At 44.6% G+C, this 15,926-nt stretch overlaps 1 protein-coding gene across 6 annotated transcripts in view; it reads left to right on the forward strand.

Moving 5' to 3' along the window:
• The window catches only part of ATP6V0A1 (ATPase H+ transporting V0 subunit a1), a 58,526-nt gene that overhangs the window by 19,191 nt on the left and 23,409 nt on the right, over nt 1–15,926 (forward strand). For 4 of the 6 annotated variants that reach the window (XM_025207311.1, XM_025207310.1, XM_025207312.1 and 1 more), the window contains 8 exons: nt 2,235–2,385; nt 6,375–6,514; nt 7,286–7,443; nt 8,008–8,098; nt 9,915–10,033; nt 10,464–10,680; nt 12,594–12,701; nt 13,392–13,466. In XM_025207311.1, coding sequence (XP_025063096.1) covers nt 2,235–2,385; nt 6,375–6,514; nt 7,286–7,443; nt 8,008–8,098; nt 9,915–10,033; nt 10,464–10,680; nt 12,594–12,701; nt 13,392–13,466 — 1,059 coding nt within the window. The remainder of the gene's footprint in view (nt 1–2,234; nt 2,386–6,374; nt 6,515–7,285; nt 7,444–8,007; nt 8,099–9,914; nt 10,034–10,463; nt 10,681–12,593; nt 12,702–13,391; nt 13,467–15,926) is intronic. The other 2 variants (XM_014521191.2, XM_006026358.3) reach the window with 1 other exon arrangement.

Below are 15,926 nucleotides of genomic sequence, written 5' to 3' on the forward strand. Positions count from 1 at the left end.
TTCTGTAGTTTGTTTCTAGTTTGTTCTTTCCTAAGTACTGCAACCTCCCCCTGTTTAGCAGCAAGCCTGCCTAAATAGCTGGCACTTTTGTGTGAGCTTTCTGACTGGTCTTCAGGATATGAGGTGACGTCTAGCTGTCTTGTTGTCGGAAGAATGCTTGCTTGCAATCCTTGCAGCAGAGGTGTGTCCATACCCAATGGTGACAGAAAGCCCCGTATGTTCTGGACTAATACAACTTGGTCATTTGAATACACAGTTTCTGGGAGAGGGAAGTGTGTTTTTATACCTAAAAAAAAATATTTCTGCATTTGCCATCCATATGTGAGAGGGCTTCCCACATCAGACGCTTAGCATGAGAAGAGCCTACATGGAGCAATCCTTCCCTGCCCTCATCCCTGCCAAGCTCCTAGTTTCATCATGAGGCAATAGGCAAGAGTAGCAGCAGGTGCAGACAGTGTATCCTGGAGGGCAAGACATTCTGGGAACAGTAGTTCTTGAGAGTGGCAATGAAGTTTCACCGCTGCTGTGAGGGGAGCTCGTTTCCAACTTTTGCTTCTGAAATCCATGTTGAAAGACAAAAAAGAATCTGATTTTGGCAGCAAAGAAATAGGGTCAATTCCCTCTCTTCCCCACAGTAGTGACCTCCACTGCTGCTCTACAAAACTGATTCCCATAATGTTTTGTACTCCATGCCACAGACTGCCTGTGCCAGTTTTCTCTTGCAGCTAGAAAGCACCCCCTTCCCATCCTTCTGGTGCCTTAAGGTGGCTTCCAGTTACCTACCTTGAATTATGTTACTGTCCCTACAATTAAGATCCAATTGCTTTATCCTCAGGAAGGTGGTAGACCAGGGGCAGGCAAAATACGGCTTGCAGGCTGCATCTGGTCTGCTAGGCAACTTTTCATCTGGCCTGCGGGCAGGTGCCTACCGGTTCACTGTATCCAGCCTGCCCATGGGCTGTCCCTGTTGTGCTCTCATGGGGCTGAAGCCCATTCGCTCCTGGGTGGGAATGCAGCAGGTACTACCCCCACTTGCCTACAGGATGGCCCTGACCCTGGCCCCACAGGTAGGGAAGCGGCAGTGGGCAGGGGAAGTGGTGTTGGAGGGTAGGGAGGATGGGAAGGCAACAGGTAGGCTAAGGGAAGTGGGGCCAGCGAGTGAGCAGGAAGGTAGGGAAGTGGCAGGGGAAGGGTTGGGGTGGGAGTGGTGGTGGTGGGCAGGAGTGCAGGGCCCATGTCGGGGAACCCAAGGCAAGGTGGCAGGGGTGCGGGGTCCACCTGGCTCTATCGCGTGGTGCTTGCAGGCACTTCCTGGGTTCTCTGCTCGAGCCATGCGCCTCTGGGGGAAGCCCCATGTGATGGAGTCAGCGGCCTGGCCCCACTCAATACGTGCATGGTGGGGAATTCCGTGATATAGAGCTGGGCTGGCTCTGCCCCTCTCCCTGCTGCCCTGGCTGAGCCCCATGATCTGCACCACCGGCTTCATTACACAGGGCTTCCCCTGGTACCATTGGGCTCAGGCATGTAGCCCTGCATGATGGACCCTGTGCCCCAGCCATGTGCAGTCCTGGGGCTTGCCAGGACCATATATATCTGGGGGGCTCAACCTGTTGCTGTCACTGGTGGCAGGGGCTGTGTGCAATGGGAGGGGGCATGTTTGTAGGGGGGACCTCCTTACATAACCCCCCACAAGCGCAACATTCCTCCCCTCCCCGCCCAATATACAAGAATAAGATTTCATCTTGAGCTATTATGCAGTCACCTCCGTGTGTGTGTGTGTGTGTGTGCGCGCGCGTGCGCGTGCACACATTTTTTTTAATAAAATCAAAATATCTACAACAACATGTTTGACTTTTTTTGGTGTATAATTTTTTTTGCTGGTTCCAAGATGGCAAACTCCCTTCCCAAAATGAGTAGTTTTGGGGGCAAGGGGAGGGATGTCCGGTGGCAAAGGTCAGGGGATTAGGGGATGGGGCAGCTGTCAAGGGGCTGGGCTACCCTTACAACCCTCTCCAGCTTGCCAAAACTCATTAAGTGATCCTCCAGCCAAAATAATTGCCTACCCTTGTGGTGGACTCTCGTATAGCTTTAGCGTTTTCCTGCACTGTGCAAACGAACCACAAAAATGCAAACTTACAGCCCCTTTCCAGAGGGGAGGGGAGCATTCCATTCTCATGCTACATTGCTCAAGGGAAGGAGGAGTCTCTCTAACTCCCATTTGTTTCCTTTAACAGGAACACAGTGGATCCACTGTCCCATCCATTCTGAATAGGATGCAGACCAACCAAACCCCTCCCACTTACAACAAAACCAACAAGTTCACTTCTGGATTTCAAAACATAGTAGATGCATATGGCATTGGAACTTACCGGGAGATAAATCCAGGTAAATGCACAACCTGCTCTGTTTGTTCTGCTGCCTTGTTTATAAACAACTTAGGATTCCTGACTTGGTGCTTTGGTCTCTACTGCTAGGCAAAGTCCTGTGTTGGACTGACCTAACTCTGCAAAAAGAGAGTGCGGGCTCCTGTTTCTCTGCAACTGAATTGTAAAATGCTCACTAACACTATTTAGTATGTAGAGATACAGTGGCTTTGTGAACTACTTGGAACATGGCTTGCAAGTGAGCGGTGTTATGAGTGGAAAATAATTATCCTAACCCAAAAGGACTGAGGTGAAATACGACACATGGATTTCTTTGCTTTTGAGGTCATTTCTGGGTGTTCATTGCATTTAGTGAACCAGTTTAGTTTAATCTTGTCAGATGTTTTAATACCAGTTTGAGGTAATTGTATCCAGTGGGAATATTTATTCCAGACAATCTTTTTTTTTTTTTTTTTTTTTTTCTTCATGTTTACTTAGATCAGGGGTGGCCAAAATGACTGATCTGGCCAGCAGTCAGATTCCATTTCTCTATATTCCTGGCTCCTTGCAGCAGTGACAGCCTGATCTGGAGCAGGGGCAGAGCCGTGATTCCCTGCTTGCATGACCCTGCCCAGAGCACACAGGCTACAAATCGTGGCTCTGCCCTGGCTCCAGAGCAAGCTGCCCCCATTGCAAGTTTTCAGCAGCTCCAGAGTAGCCCCCTTCTCTGGTCTGTTGCATGCACTGCTGCTCTGGCTGCAGTTGGTCTCTTTGGCAACCCCAACCTTGAGCTTTCCTGCACAGTTGCGTCTGGGGTCTCCATGGAGACTGGCCCCAGCCATGTGCAGGGGTGGCTGGGAAATGGAGTCCCCTGCTGACTGGATGCAGCCCACAGGCCAGATTTTGCTTGTCCCTGATCTAGATCAAGTGCAGTGGAAGACTATGATGTGATTTTGAGGGTTACTTTGTGCTGAATTCCTAGTACTTGCCCTCCTTCTAGCAAAACTTACTACTACTATAACTTTACTTACATTTTTCTATGCTCCCTGTGTAAGCTAGCTGGCTTTACCTGGCACTAGCTGTCTGCTGTATCTTTTGTAGGAAGGGTAAACAATAACAAGTTTGGCTTCTCTTTCTCTGTGAGCTTTATTGTTACAACATATGCCAAAGGTGCAGGTCAGGAAACTGTTATTTCTAAAATTTTCACACACTCTCCTCTGTCTTTTTAGCAAACCAGCCCTATAGCATCAGAATCTGATGTCAGCCAAAGTGTTGTGGGAGATGAACTTTATGCCATGGTGCTCAAACCTGGTTTAACAGTCTCATTTCCAGCAAAGAAACATTCCCTGGATGCTAAACCAATGGTAATAGATTACAAAGCAGGGAAAGCCTCCCTACCTGCTGTTCAGTAGATTTCCTGAAGAGGCAAAAGCTGAAATGCTGTGTGTGATCAACCTTATCAGAAAGCTTTTGTGTGCTATGACTTTTATACTTGCCTCAGTGTGTGATTTCAAGGTAAATTATTCTGATGTGCCTGGTCTGCATATAAGCTGATGGCCTTTACAGGAATTCTGGCCCACAAAACACAGGCTTAAGGCATGGGTGGGTGAAGCAGTGAAAAATATAATGAAAAATGTAGGACTTTGACATGGAGCATTAAGAGATACTTGGTTACTGCCTGCCAGCTAGGATTAGTTGGGGATTAAAGGGGGAAAAAAAATTAGAGGATCATAGAAAAGCAATGCTGGAGGGCACTTCATGAGGTCATCTTGTCTAGCCCCTTGCTTAAGGCAAGGTAATCTCTGAGCACTCGGCCAAATCCGATCAGTCTCAAGTTTCCTTACATACGTGGATGAACTCTACCTGTCTCAAGAAGTTTATGGGCTGACAAGAGGTAAGGCACTGCTGGACCTGGTACTGGCCAAAGGGGATGATCTAATTAACGACCTAAGAATTGAAGGGAAGCTGGATGACTGACCATGAGTTGATCACTTTCACTATCCATTGAAAAGCTGGCAAACCAGCCAGCAATGCAGTAGTCCTTGACTTCAGGAAAGCTGACTTTCATAAGCTCAGGAGGCTTGTTCTTGAGGCCCTGACAGGCTATGATATTACAGTCAGGGGAGTTCATGATAAGTGGTTGCTCCTTAAGGAAGCAATCCTAGAAGCACAAGGGGAGTCCATCCCAACCCATGGGATAGGTGGTAAAAGGGCTCAACAACCCCCTTGGCTCAACAGGGTACTCATGGACCTTTTATGTCTAAAAAGAGAAGCTTATAAAGGATGGAAGACAGGAAACAACACCAAGGAGGAACATTCTGCACTGGTCTGCACCTGTAGAGAGTGGACTAGGAAAGCCAAGGCTGCAACTGAACTTCAACTGGCTACATGAATCAAGGACAAGAAAAAGTCTTTCTTCAGATATGTGGGGAGTCGAAAGAAAAACAAAGGCAACTTTGGACCCCTGCAAAACCAGTTGGGGCAGCTGACTGCCAACTCCCAGGAAAAAGCCAATCTGCTTAATGATTACTTTGCACTTACAGGCTCAATAATGCTAGACTCACTAGCACCACAACTGAAAGAGACTTGGGGGTCATGATTGACCACAAGATGAACATGAGCTACCAATGCAATACCACAGCTGGCAAAGTGAACAAAACTCTGGCTTGCATCTACTGATGCATCTTGAGCAAGACCCAGGATGTCATCCTCCCACTGTACTCGGCCTTGGTGAGGCCACAGCTGGAGTACTGCATCCAATTCTGGGCTCCACAATTCAGGAAGGACGTGGAGAAGCTTGAAAGAGTCCAGAGGAGAGCCACGCACATGATCAGGGGGCAAGAGAACAGACCTTATGAAGAGATGCTGCAAGTTATGGGACTCTTCAGCCTGGAGAAGCGCAGGCTCAGGGGTGATTTGGTGGCAGCCTATAAGTACCTAAGGGGTGTGCATCAGGATCTGGGGGAACACCTGTTCACCAGAGTGCCCAAAGAGATGCCAAGGTCCCACGGTCACAAACTCCTCCAAGACCGTTTTAGGCTGGACATAAGGAAAAACTTTTTTACTGTCTGAGTCCCTGAGGCCTGGAACAGACTCCCCACAGAGGTGGTGCCTAGCACCTACTCTGGATACTTTAAAGAAATATTTGGATGCTTATCTTGCCGTGATCCTTTGACCCTAGCTAACTTCCTGCCCCTTGGGCAGGGGGCTGGACCTGATGATCTTACAAGGCCTGTTCCAGCCCTTATGTCTATGAAATCTGTGAAAATACACCATCCTAGCCAAGTGTCTGTCCAATCTGCTCTTGAAAACTTCCAAGGATGGAGACTCTACAATTTCTCTAGCTGGCCTCTTTCAGTGCTTGACCACCCTGCTAGTCAGAAAGTTCCTCCTAATCTCCTACCTAAACTTCCTCTGCTGAAGCTTGAGGTCATTGTTTCTAGTCCTGTCCCCTATGGTTATGGAAAAAAGCCAATCTCCATCCTCTGCAATTGCCCATCAGGTATTTGAAGACTTATCAAATCCTCCCCTTCAGTCTTCTGTTCTCCAGGCTAAATAACCTTAGTTCTTTCAACTTTTCCTCATGAGTCACGACTCCCAGGCCCCTAATAATTTCTGTTGCTCTCTGCTGCACTTCTCCCAAACTCTCCACATCCTTCTTGAAGCACAGGATCCAAAACTTGTGGATGTATTGGGGGAGTGGAATAAATTGGTGCTAAGAGTTAAATCTGAGGCTGGTCAGCATCACAAAGGATGTGCATGTTTCACTTGAAATTTAGTTTAAATGTTGCAGGAAGCTGACTTCCACACATGAGCAGAGGTGCTCTTTATTATTAGTCCCATGTCTCTAACGTAGTTCCCTTTCAGTATCTGCAGTGTAGATTTGGCCTGTTTAGAAATTTTGTATGATTTTAAGAATTGTACTGCTAATGGAATAACTAGAAATAGAGAGATGCTCAGCTATGTGTCCAGATTTTTACCATGTGCTGCTCTCTCTTCCTTACCTTCCAGCTCCGTATACAATTATCACTTTCCCCTTTCTGTTTGCTGTGATGTTTGGAGACTTTGGCCATGGAATCCTGATGACACTAATAGCTATGTGGATGGTGCTTAGGGAAAGTCGCATTTTGTCACAGAAGAATGACAATGAGGTAAAGGCTTGGGTCTAGCTCGGCTTTTAAAGGAAAGCTGAGAGACCTGATTGTATTTTCCCTGTAGTGTTGCTAATATTAGTTCTTTTGGGTTTTTTTTTCATTTTCAGACTTTTAAGAACATGAACAAACTGAGTAATAAACTAAAGCCTCTAGACCTCAAAATGAGTAATGTCCCTTCTCAGAATAGTGGGTTCCTTTTACTTTGCATTTTAAATGTTTGGACTAAGTTACTCAGAGAAAGAGCATGGTTTGGCGGTTAACCGATGAGGTCTTGTCTCCTGCAGTGCTGGTTGAGTCATGGGTGAAACCTGATTTGCAGGCTAGTTCCTGGTTTGCATCTACCTCCCTACAATTTGATTGTCTTCTTGGGGCCTGGACAGGGTGACAAGTCAGGATTCAGATGCTTTTTAGAGTTTGAACAAAACTGGCAGCGTGTTGCCACAGCATCTGCTTAGCTCCACTCCTGAGCAAATATTTCTCAGCTGATGTTCACTTCAAAATATGGATGTCAAAAGGTTTTTCCTCCTCCTCCTGCAGGCTAGAAGATGTCATAGATTAGTATTCTTCATGGGACTGACTAGCTGGCCAGCCTCTGTGTTCCAGCTGTTACCCCCCTTGCAGTTGTAATCACTGCATTCTTAACCCATGCCATGGAAACGCGGCTTGGTGGTTTTTCTAGAATTGGCTGGTTTCAGACTCTGCTACTTTGGATAGACTAATTAATGTTTTGTTAGTACCCACGGACAACTACTTTTTTTAAACAAACAGATGTTCAGCATGATTTTTAGTGGTCGCTACATCATTCTGCTAATGGGAATGTTCTCCACTTACACTGGTCTCATCTACAACGACTGCTTCTCCAAAGCACTTAACATGTTTGGCTCATCATGGAGCGTCCGGCCAATGTTTACCAATGCCAATTGGACGTAAGTAATTGGATGTTTGAAAAATAAGTGGAGGGCCAAGCTTTGTATACTAAAATCCATTTGTCCAGGGCTTGTAAGAGAATAGTAGTGTAGTGAGGAGCACACTGTTTTTTGCTGTGTGTTTTTTACATAAACTACAGAGCTTAAGATGGAAAGCAGCTTAAACTAGGAACCAGTTGGCTGTTCTTCACCTTGCTTCTCCATCATTTCCTTACATGCATCATTAAAAATGTATGGAAGGATGGCAATTTCTGGTAGTGCATTTCACAAGCATGCTAATTTCTAGCAGTCTCCCTCTGTGCCTTGTCAAAACACATTTGAATTAGTGAGGCTTCACCTGGGACTGGAGCAGCATGACACACACATACTGATTTCCATTGATAGATTCCCCAAGTACATAGTGGGGTGGGCGCCAATGAGGGAAGGGGACAGTATAGTTAACTGAACCAAGTCACACTTCCCTTCTGTTTGCAGGGAATGTGCCAGGTTATCCTTGTGTATTTCTTTTTAAGAACTGCTTAAAAAGGAATTGAGCTTGATTTTTGTATATTGGTATCCAAACAGAGATGAGCTACTTCACCGTGCCCCTGTCCTGCAGCTGGATCCTGCAGTTCCTGGGGTCTTTGGTGGGCCATATCCCTTTGGCATTGACCCAGTAAGAGATCTTTCTAATATTGTCTTCAGAATATATGCTCTTTGTATGTATGTGACAAGTATCTGTTTGGTACCTTGTTAAACCATAAAGGGCTCTGTTTTTATGTAGCAAACTCAGTATAGTAACATTTAGAAATGTACCGTACTCCATTTAAGTGCCTAGGTTTAGAACTGAAAAGAAGAGCTATATACTTTCCCTAAGTTAGGTACTTATCCAAATACAATGTAAACAGTGTTCTGTGTGTGTATAGTAGCATTAGTACTGTGGTATTTGCAGTCCTGAAACTCACTAGTTCTTATTTTAAAGAATATTAATGCTGCATTTACTTACATACCATACTCATCTTTTATCCAAAAATGAGCCCCCCAAAATTGGGGTACATGTCTTAAATGGGAAAACTGATTTTTCTGCCAAGAACAGAAGCATGGAGATGCATTAAGATGCTGCTTTTCCTTCTCTTCCCTCCAGCAGCTGCATGGAGGAAGGGGCAGATCCAGGCGTGGTGGGGAGCAGTGGTGCAGTCACTCTGCTTCGATTCTTTCTCCACTCAACACTTTAAAACCAGCAGCATAGCAGCAGCAGTGACATTTTTATTCAGGCAGTGTCGGGGTCTATGGATGACATAGCTTATCACAGTCTACCCGACTCCCATGAATTGTTTTTTGCTGCTCATTGTTAAAAACCATCTCTCCTGTTAATGGTCTTGGATGTTCCACTAATCAAGCTATCTTTTCTTTGGCAGTCTTGCTGTCTGTTAACTACCTCCGGTCTTTTCTCCTATTTCAGTCCTACAGACTGTTTTTTAGCTCTTCTTAAAATCTACCACCACTTATGGAGCCCACTTTAGCAGCAGCTAGTTTCAGCTTTTGGCTGAACAGTTAAGAGCTGCTGACACTAACTATAAAAGAGTTAACACTGTAGCTTTGGCCTGAGCAGGAAGGGGAGGGTAGGTGAGCTGAAGATTAGGCTCTGTCCTTGTTCAGTGCAGCCATTAATGTAGAACAGTCTTTTTTGGGAAGATGAAATGAAGGGAAAAAATGGTGCGTCTTAGGGGCATGCAGTATGCGAGGAAAATATGGTGGTTCATTTGGAGCTGCTATTATGAGCCATGAAAACAAGGACAGCTTGTCATGCTGTAAGTTCTGTGGTATTAACAGTCCCCACACCAACTAGCTCCCATTCTTAATCTTTAAATAGTTTGTTTCAGGTTGCTTTTACAAGCCTTGAAAATGAGAGGAAGGAAAACATCTCTTTGACAGCCGTTTCCTATTTGCTGTTTCTGGGACAATTAAGAGTTCATTTAGTTACTAGTTAAAACTATTAGGGCTCATGAAACTAATAAAATCTGCAGTACAAGTATTACCCCACTGCAGAGTTTGGTTTTTTTCATGTGCAGCAACACACATGTAGATGCTGCCCTGGCTGGCTGGGGCACAGGGTACTTCAGCACAGGGCTAGCCAGCAGGCAGCCCCCACACTGAAGCACCCTTGTGCCCCAGCCAGTTTCTCCACAGCACATGGAGCCTGGTTGGAGCAGCCCTGGCTAGCAGGCTTGCTCTTGAGTCCCCTGCCAGACTGAGCTTTTCCGATTTGCCTCCACGTACTGCTCATGAATAAACTCTGGAGCAGTAAGCATTAATCACACGTGTATATGTGCCCTGTGTGTGTTTAGTGTGTCTTGTTACTTTTATCTGTTCCCTAAGTCCGTTAGTGCTTGATAGCTTTTGCTGTTTTAATATAAACAAATGCTAATTCAGTTCACCTCTGACTGTCTCTTTCACATGGTAATTCTGACTGAACTGATGTTTGTGACCAGATTTGGAATATCGCCAGCAACAAACTGACCTTCCTCAACTCCTTTAAGATGAAGATGTCTGTGATTCTCGGCGTTATCCACATGCTTTTTGGTGTCACGCTCAGCCTTCTCAACCACATGTGAGTGTGCTGTATCGTCTTTTCACTAAGAGAAGTGGAGACTTCCTCTTTTTGTAGAAGACTTAAGAGTAGACTCTCACTTGGATAGGCGCTCACATCTGAGGTTTTATGTCTTTTAAAGCTTGCCCCATGGCACATGCTCTTAAGGTGCAGGGAATTGCAATAAGGTATTTCAGCACACTACAAATAGCTAACCGTTTATTTCTATTCCACTGAATGTATTTGCCTGTCAATTGTTTCTCGCAAATATTTTATTTATTTATTTAAAGATTTAACTATAAAAATGCAGCACTTTTTTTTTTTTTTTTTTTTTTAAGGCTTCCTCCTTTAAAAGCTAGCCTTACTCTTAGTCTGCATTGTGCCTCTTTAATATCAATAGAACTTAAGGGTGTCTTAACATACTCACAGATGCAATTCTTTTTCTTCATAGTTACTTCAGGAAGCCACTGAATATCTACCTGGGGTTTATTCCTGAGATAATTTTCATGTTGTCTTTGTTCGGCTACCTCGTTATCCTCATTTTCTACAAGTGGACTGCCTATGATGCTCATACCTCAAAGGATGCACCAAGTCTTCTAATCCATTTCATCAACATGTTTCTCTTCTCCTATGCTGATCCTAGTAATAAGATGCTTTATAAAGGGCAGGTATGTGGCAGTTCTGAGCTGATACAAAGCAGTTAGTGTCTCCAGTGTTGAAGCCTTCCACTCAAATGTTGGACATAAATCCAACTTGCTGGAATGTTTCAGGTTGAGGCATTCTAAGGTGCTGGAGATACTTTTTGCATGAGGATCCTTTTCATTCCTGAGTTAGCAATGCAGCAAGTGAAAACCAGAATATGGCATAATTCTTCTGAGCAGGGTACCTTTTAAAACCTGACTCATTTAGAAAGGCCTGAGCTTTCATAGGCCACAGCCTACTTTGTTAGATGCTTTTGAATGTAGAGGTGTACCAATACATCAGTCCAGTATCGGATCGGCATCAATATTATAAAGAAAATTGTCTGTATCAGAAGGTGGCCTGATGTGGCCAATAAATGGCCAGTAAATGTGTGTAGCCCAGTGCAGCACGTAGGCAATGAGGAGCACAGCCAGGTAGCTTGGAGAGCTGCATGCAGCTGGTAAGCCTGTGGTGGACAGGGAGGTGGGAGGTAGTGGGGCTGGGGAAAGTGCTGTCTAGCCAGGGTGGGGTGGGCGCAGGACAGAGCCGTGGCTCATCCAGGGAGCTCAGGGGGTAGGGGGGCAGCTCCTGCTGCTGTGCACACCCCAGGAGGGTGTGGGGGGGACATGTGCCACCCGTATCTGCACAGGGTGGGATGGGCTGCAGCTGCAGGCTGGGGTTGGGGCTGCGTTGGGCTCTTGCTGGTGGTGGGGGCTGGGCTGGGCTCTGCTGTGCTGTGTTCAGAGTGGCTGGTGGTGCTGGGAGGGCAGCCTGGGGGGGGCCCACGGTGAATTTTAGGGTTGTTGGAGCCCCTTCCCCTGTAGCCCCTCCCCCAGCAACTGTTGCTGCCTGCTCCAAGCACAGCCTGGCCTGGTCCAGCCCAGCCCAGCCCAGCCACACTGCCGGGAAGAGCCCCGTGCAGCCCAGCCCCAGTCCACAGCAGCAGCTGCCCTGCCCTGTGCAGATCCAGGGCCTACACACCCCCCACATGCCCACCCAGGGTATGCACAGCAACAGAAAACCGCCACCCCACACCCCCCAGACGAGCTGAGGCTTCATCCCGCACCCTGCCCCACTCCCTCCCTCACTGTGGGGTCCTTGATCTGCTCCACCATGCACCTTCTCTTCCCCCTCCTTCCATCACAACAGACTTATGAGCTGCACACAGCTCTCCATGCTGTATCGGAAATTGGATTGCTATCGGCCAATATGCCTCCTTAAAAATCGACTATCATTATCAGCCCCAAAAATCTCTATTGGGGCATGCCTGTTTGAATGAATTCAGCTTTAAGGTGCCACCCTGTCCTGCTCTGCCTGACTTCAGACTAATGCAGCTAACTTCCTCTCTACTTGTAATTGTCCTAAAAAGGGGGAACCATAACTTCAGGAGGAATTTAAATCTGAATGTCATTATCACTTGCCCCCAAACAATCTGGGTTCTCTGTTAACCAGAAGGCAGCAGAAAATCTTTGTGTGTGCCAATAGCATTGTGCCTCTAACACAGGTAAGACACTTATTCAGGATAAATGAGTGAGAGAGTGCCATCTGCCCAACTGCTGTTCCCTGTAAAACCACTTACATTTTTCCTAGAGGTCTCCACTCCACTACAAGTGGTGACCTTACATCTCCCCCCCGATTGCATTCAGGTCGGATGAGAAACAAGCCTGGGCATAATGCAGCTGTAGGCAAACAGAAAGCACAGGCCAGTCTGCTGTTGTGGGAAACAGTAGGTGGGTATAACTGATGCAGATATTGTTAGGGTGTAGATAACTCCAGAAATGTTTGTACTGTGGAGCTAGTAGTTTTTAAATGAGACTTGTATCAGACTTGTATAAGAAAATAATTGGCTGGAACATAGCATTGAGTTGCAGGTTAAATTATCTGAGACCTTCTTCCACAGCAAGGACTTCAGAGCTTCCTGGTGGTGATCGCATTTCTTTGTGTGCCCTGGATGCTGGTAGTTAAACCCCTCGTCCTTCGCCGTCAGTACTTATGGAGAAAGCATTTGGTGGGTGACTCTTTTATGTGTTTGTTTTTGTTTTAAGATTATTGGTTCTAAAGATGTAAGCTCCTTCCTGATCTTAGAAACATAGGTTCATGCTCTGACCTGTACACATGTGCATAAAGACAAGTGGTCAGTAAAACGTACAAGCTGTTGCCTGTCTCTGATTTAAATCTTGCATTGAATCTACTTTAGAAAATATAAATACTGATTGTGTGCTAAAAAAAATACACCTTTCTGGGGCTCTTGGCCTGTGCAGGAGTACAGAATCCCTTGATTCTGTGCCTTTCCTGGGGTGCCAGAGTGCAGAAGCAGAGATGTAGCAAGTTGCCCAGCAGTATTGAGCAGCCTAACTAAAACTATGTGGATATGAAAATAAACTAATCTTTGCTTGTGAATGCAAGCCCTTCATTTAGAAGATCTTTTGTTTCATTTCTGGTTATATAACTGTACTAAAATAGTTCATATAAAAAGTCTGGAACCTGACACACTTGTACTGAGAGCGCTTGAAAATTCCCTTTGCATGTGTGGCAGACATCTGTTAGGATATTAAACCCATCGAAGTATGATACAGTTAAAGACACTCCCTCTCCCTTCTCTGACCATCTTTCATCCTCCCATGTCCCCTCCATTCGTCTCCCTTTTTCTCTTTTGTTTTTCTTCCTCCTCCCTCTTTTTTCTTCCATTCACTATCAGGAAGGGCAATCCGTGGAGGGCCAAGTCAGCACAGTCCAGAACGAGCAGGCACTAGAAGCAGCAGCGGCTGCAACAGTGAGTGCATTTAAAATCGTGTGATGCATTTAAAGTTGGGGAGGTATTAAAGCACACACAATTATCCAGAGGATTTGGAATGTATCTGCACTTTCTGTAAATGATGAGAGCATCTCTAGCAGGCGGGACCAGTCTTTGTCTCCAGAATATAAATTCCAATAACCTCAGTATAATTGTGATGATACATTCCAAACTAGTTGTACACAAATGCAAGATTACCATGAAGCAACTGCAGAATGCGAAAACATTGCACTGAAGCAGTTCCAGTGAGATCCTACCCAACAAAAGCAACACGAGGATGCCTTGTCTCTGTAGCTTCCCAGAAAAATGTCCTTGGTTTTAATGTTCTTGGAAGTTTTTATAAAAAGGGTTGTTTTCTATTCGAAGCGTTTTTGTTTACATTCCATATTCCCAAAAATCATGTTTCGGTGATTTTTCTCCCAGTACCTTCACATCAGCAGTTCAAAATTTTTGTCTGCTTTTTGGAGTTGGGGGTTGGGGGAGGGAAAGGGACTCAGATCTGATGTTACAATAAAAATGACTGTGTGCAGACAAGGTTGTCAGTAACAGCTGTCTACAACTGCTTATGTGAAATCAGTATACCGCCCTCCATGGCGAAAGCCTACTGCCAGCCAGTGCCGAGTGACAGAGCTTTCATAGCTCTGTCCCTTCCTCAGAAGGGCATGTACGAAATTATTTATCCAACTCAAAGTAAAAAAAGTGGCTTTTTTTAAAGCAAAGAGATTTAAATTATGTACAGATATTCTGGATGGTATTAGCCTTTCAACAAAGGTATTCAGTGACAAGTTTAAATTGGGTGTAAAGTTTCTTAGATACCAGCAAGTGCTCCCTTAACAGATCTTTCTTAAACTGCCTGAAAAAGGCATGCAGGAGTGCTGAGAAATAGATATTTTTCAGGTCTCCAAGCTGTTTAATAAGATAGGGGCACAAAAAATCTTCTGTGTAAGAAACTATAATAATTCCGAGGATCTGACCTAGAGGAGAGAGATTAGCCATGTGTGACTGAAAGCTCTGTGGTTCTCTTCTAACCCATAAATATACATTTTGGAGCAATTAAAAATGTAGTGTAAACAACACTGCCTTTAATATTCACTGTTGGTAACTTGTAACATTTCAGTGCCAGTCCAAAAACAGAAACAACTCAAAGCCCAGAGATAAATATAAGCTTTATCATTCTCACATAGAAGTGTACTATTTACTGTGTAATATATGTCTGTTTCACTTTCAACATTGTTATCTGTTCCTTTACGAACATAACATCTCTGATTTTGTTGTTGTTGTGTTTTGTTTTGTGTTTTGGAGTCTGAAATGAATTCAACAAATGTTTTTAGCGTCAAGTTTTACAGCTGGTCCATCTGCATTATAAAATCCATGAAGACAAACTGGGCTTTCAAGATCATCCAGTTATAATAAATGCAGTCTCTTAATAAGCATTCATAAGCTATTCCATCAGGATACTGGAGATAAGAATTACGAAAGTAAACATGGAGGAAGCCAAGTTTTAAACTTTTTTTTTTTTTTCATAGTCATTTGGAAACTACAGAATTCAGTATTTGAATTTAAAAATCATCTTGTCTTCATTCTGTACTCCTGATATAACACAGAAGTTGTACGCCAGGTTTTATCACAAGCAGAGCATTTTGAAGTCACACCCTTGTGGTCTGTCAGGCTTAAAGTTCTGAATGTATAATGTTGTGTTTTAGACTGACAGTGTTTCACCCAATGTTACTGGCAGCTCTTGAATGAAAATAATGGAAGTCCGCCTGTTGGTGCAGGCTATTTTAAATCCTGAAAATATGGCTATGTGCAAGGCATGCTTTCATTGTGCTCTGGACTTCACTTACAATGCACACAAGCAGTGCTGGAAGACTGTCAAACAGCGAATGTGCTGTGCATCGTGTATTAGTGGGATTAAGAAATGTGCAACAGATTTTATAGAACTGAAGAATGAAAACACTTAAATGAAGCGGCTCTATTTTGGCTAAACCACTCAAAACCAAGTGAAGTTGAACAATCTGGTATTTAAGTATTGCCTTCTATATTTGAGAAGGAACAAAAACACAGCTGAGTTTCTTGTGTCAAATGCCTATAAAAGGAATCATCTCTGCAGTCCTGAACTTCCACATAAAGGAAGGTCTGATTCTTTTCCTTGTGTGTGGCTTTAGTATGCCTGTCAAAAATTGGTGTGGGCTGAGCATGTGTGTGTGTTTTAGTGTGTCAGATAATGGCAAATGCTAGAAGAAAATCGCATGAGTCGCTTCATGTAGAGTAGCAGTTGCATTTTTGTCAGTTTCCAAGGGGTTTGCCCACCAGTTGTTGGAAATGTAACAGCTGTTTGTAGTTTTGGAGAAAACATGGCTCTTGATGAAAGGTGAAATTATGTTTTGTAAAGAGTTGTTGTTCAAATTGGTTATATAATTTTTCTGTTTCAGATCCAGC

The sequence above is a fragment of the Alligator sinensis genome, unplaced genomic scaffold, assembly GCF_000455745.1.
Source record: "Alligator sinensis unplaced genomic scaffold, ASM45574v1 scaffold919_1, whole genome shotgun sequence".
Taxonomy (NCBI): Eukaryota; Metazoa; Chordata; order Crocodylia; family Alligatoridae; genus Alligator; species Alligator sinensis.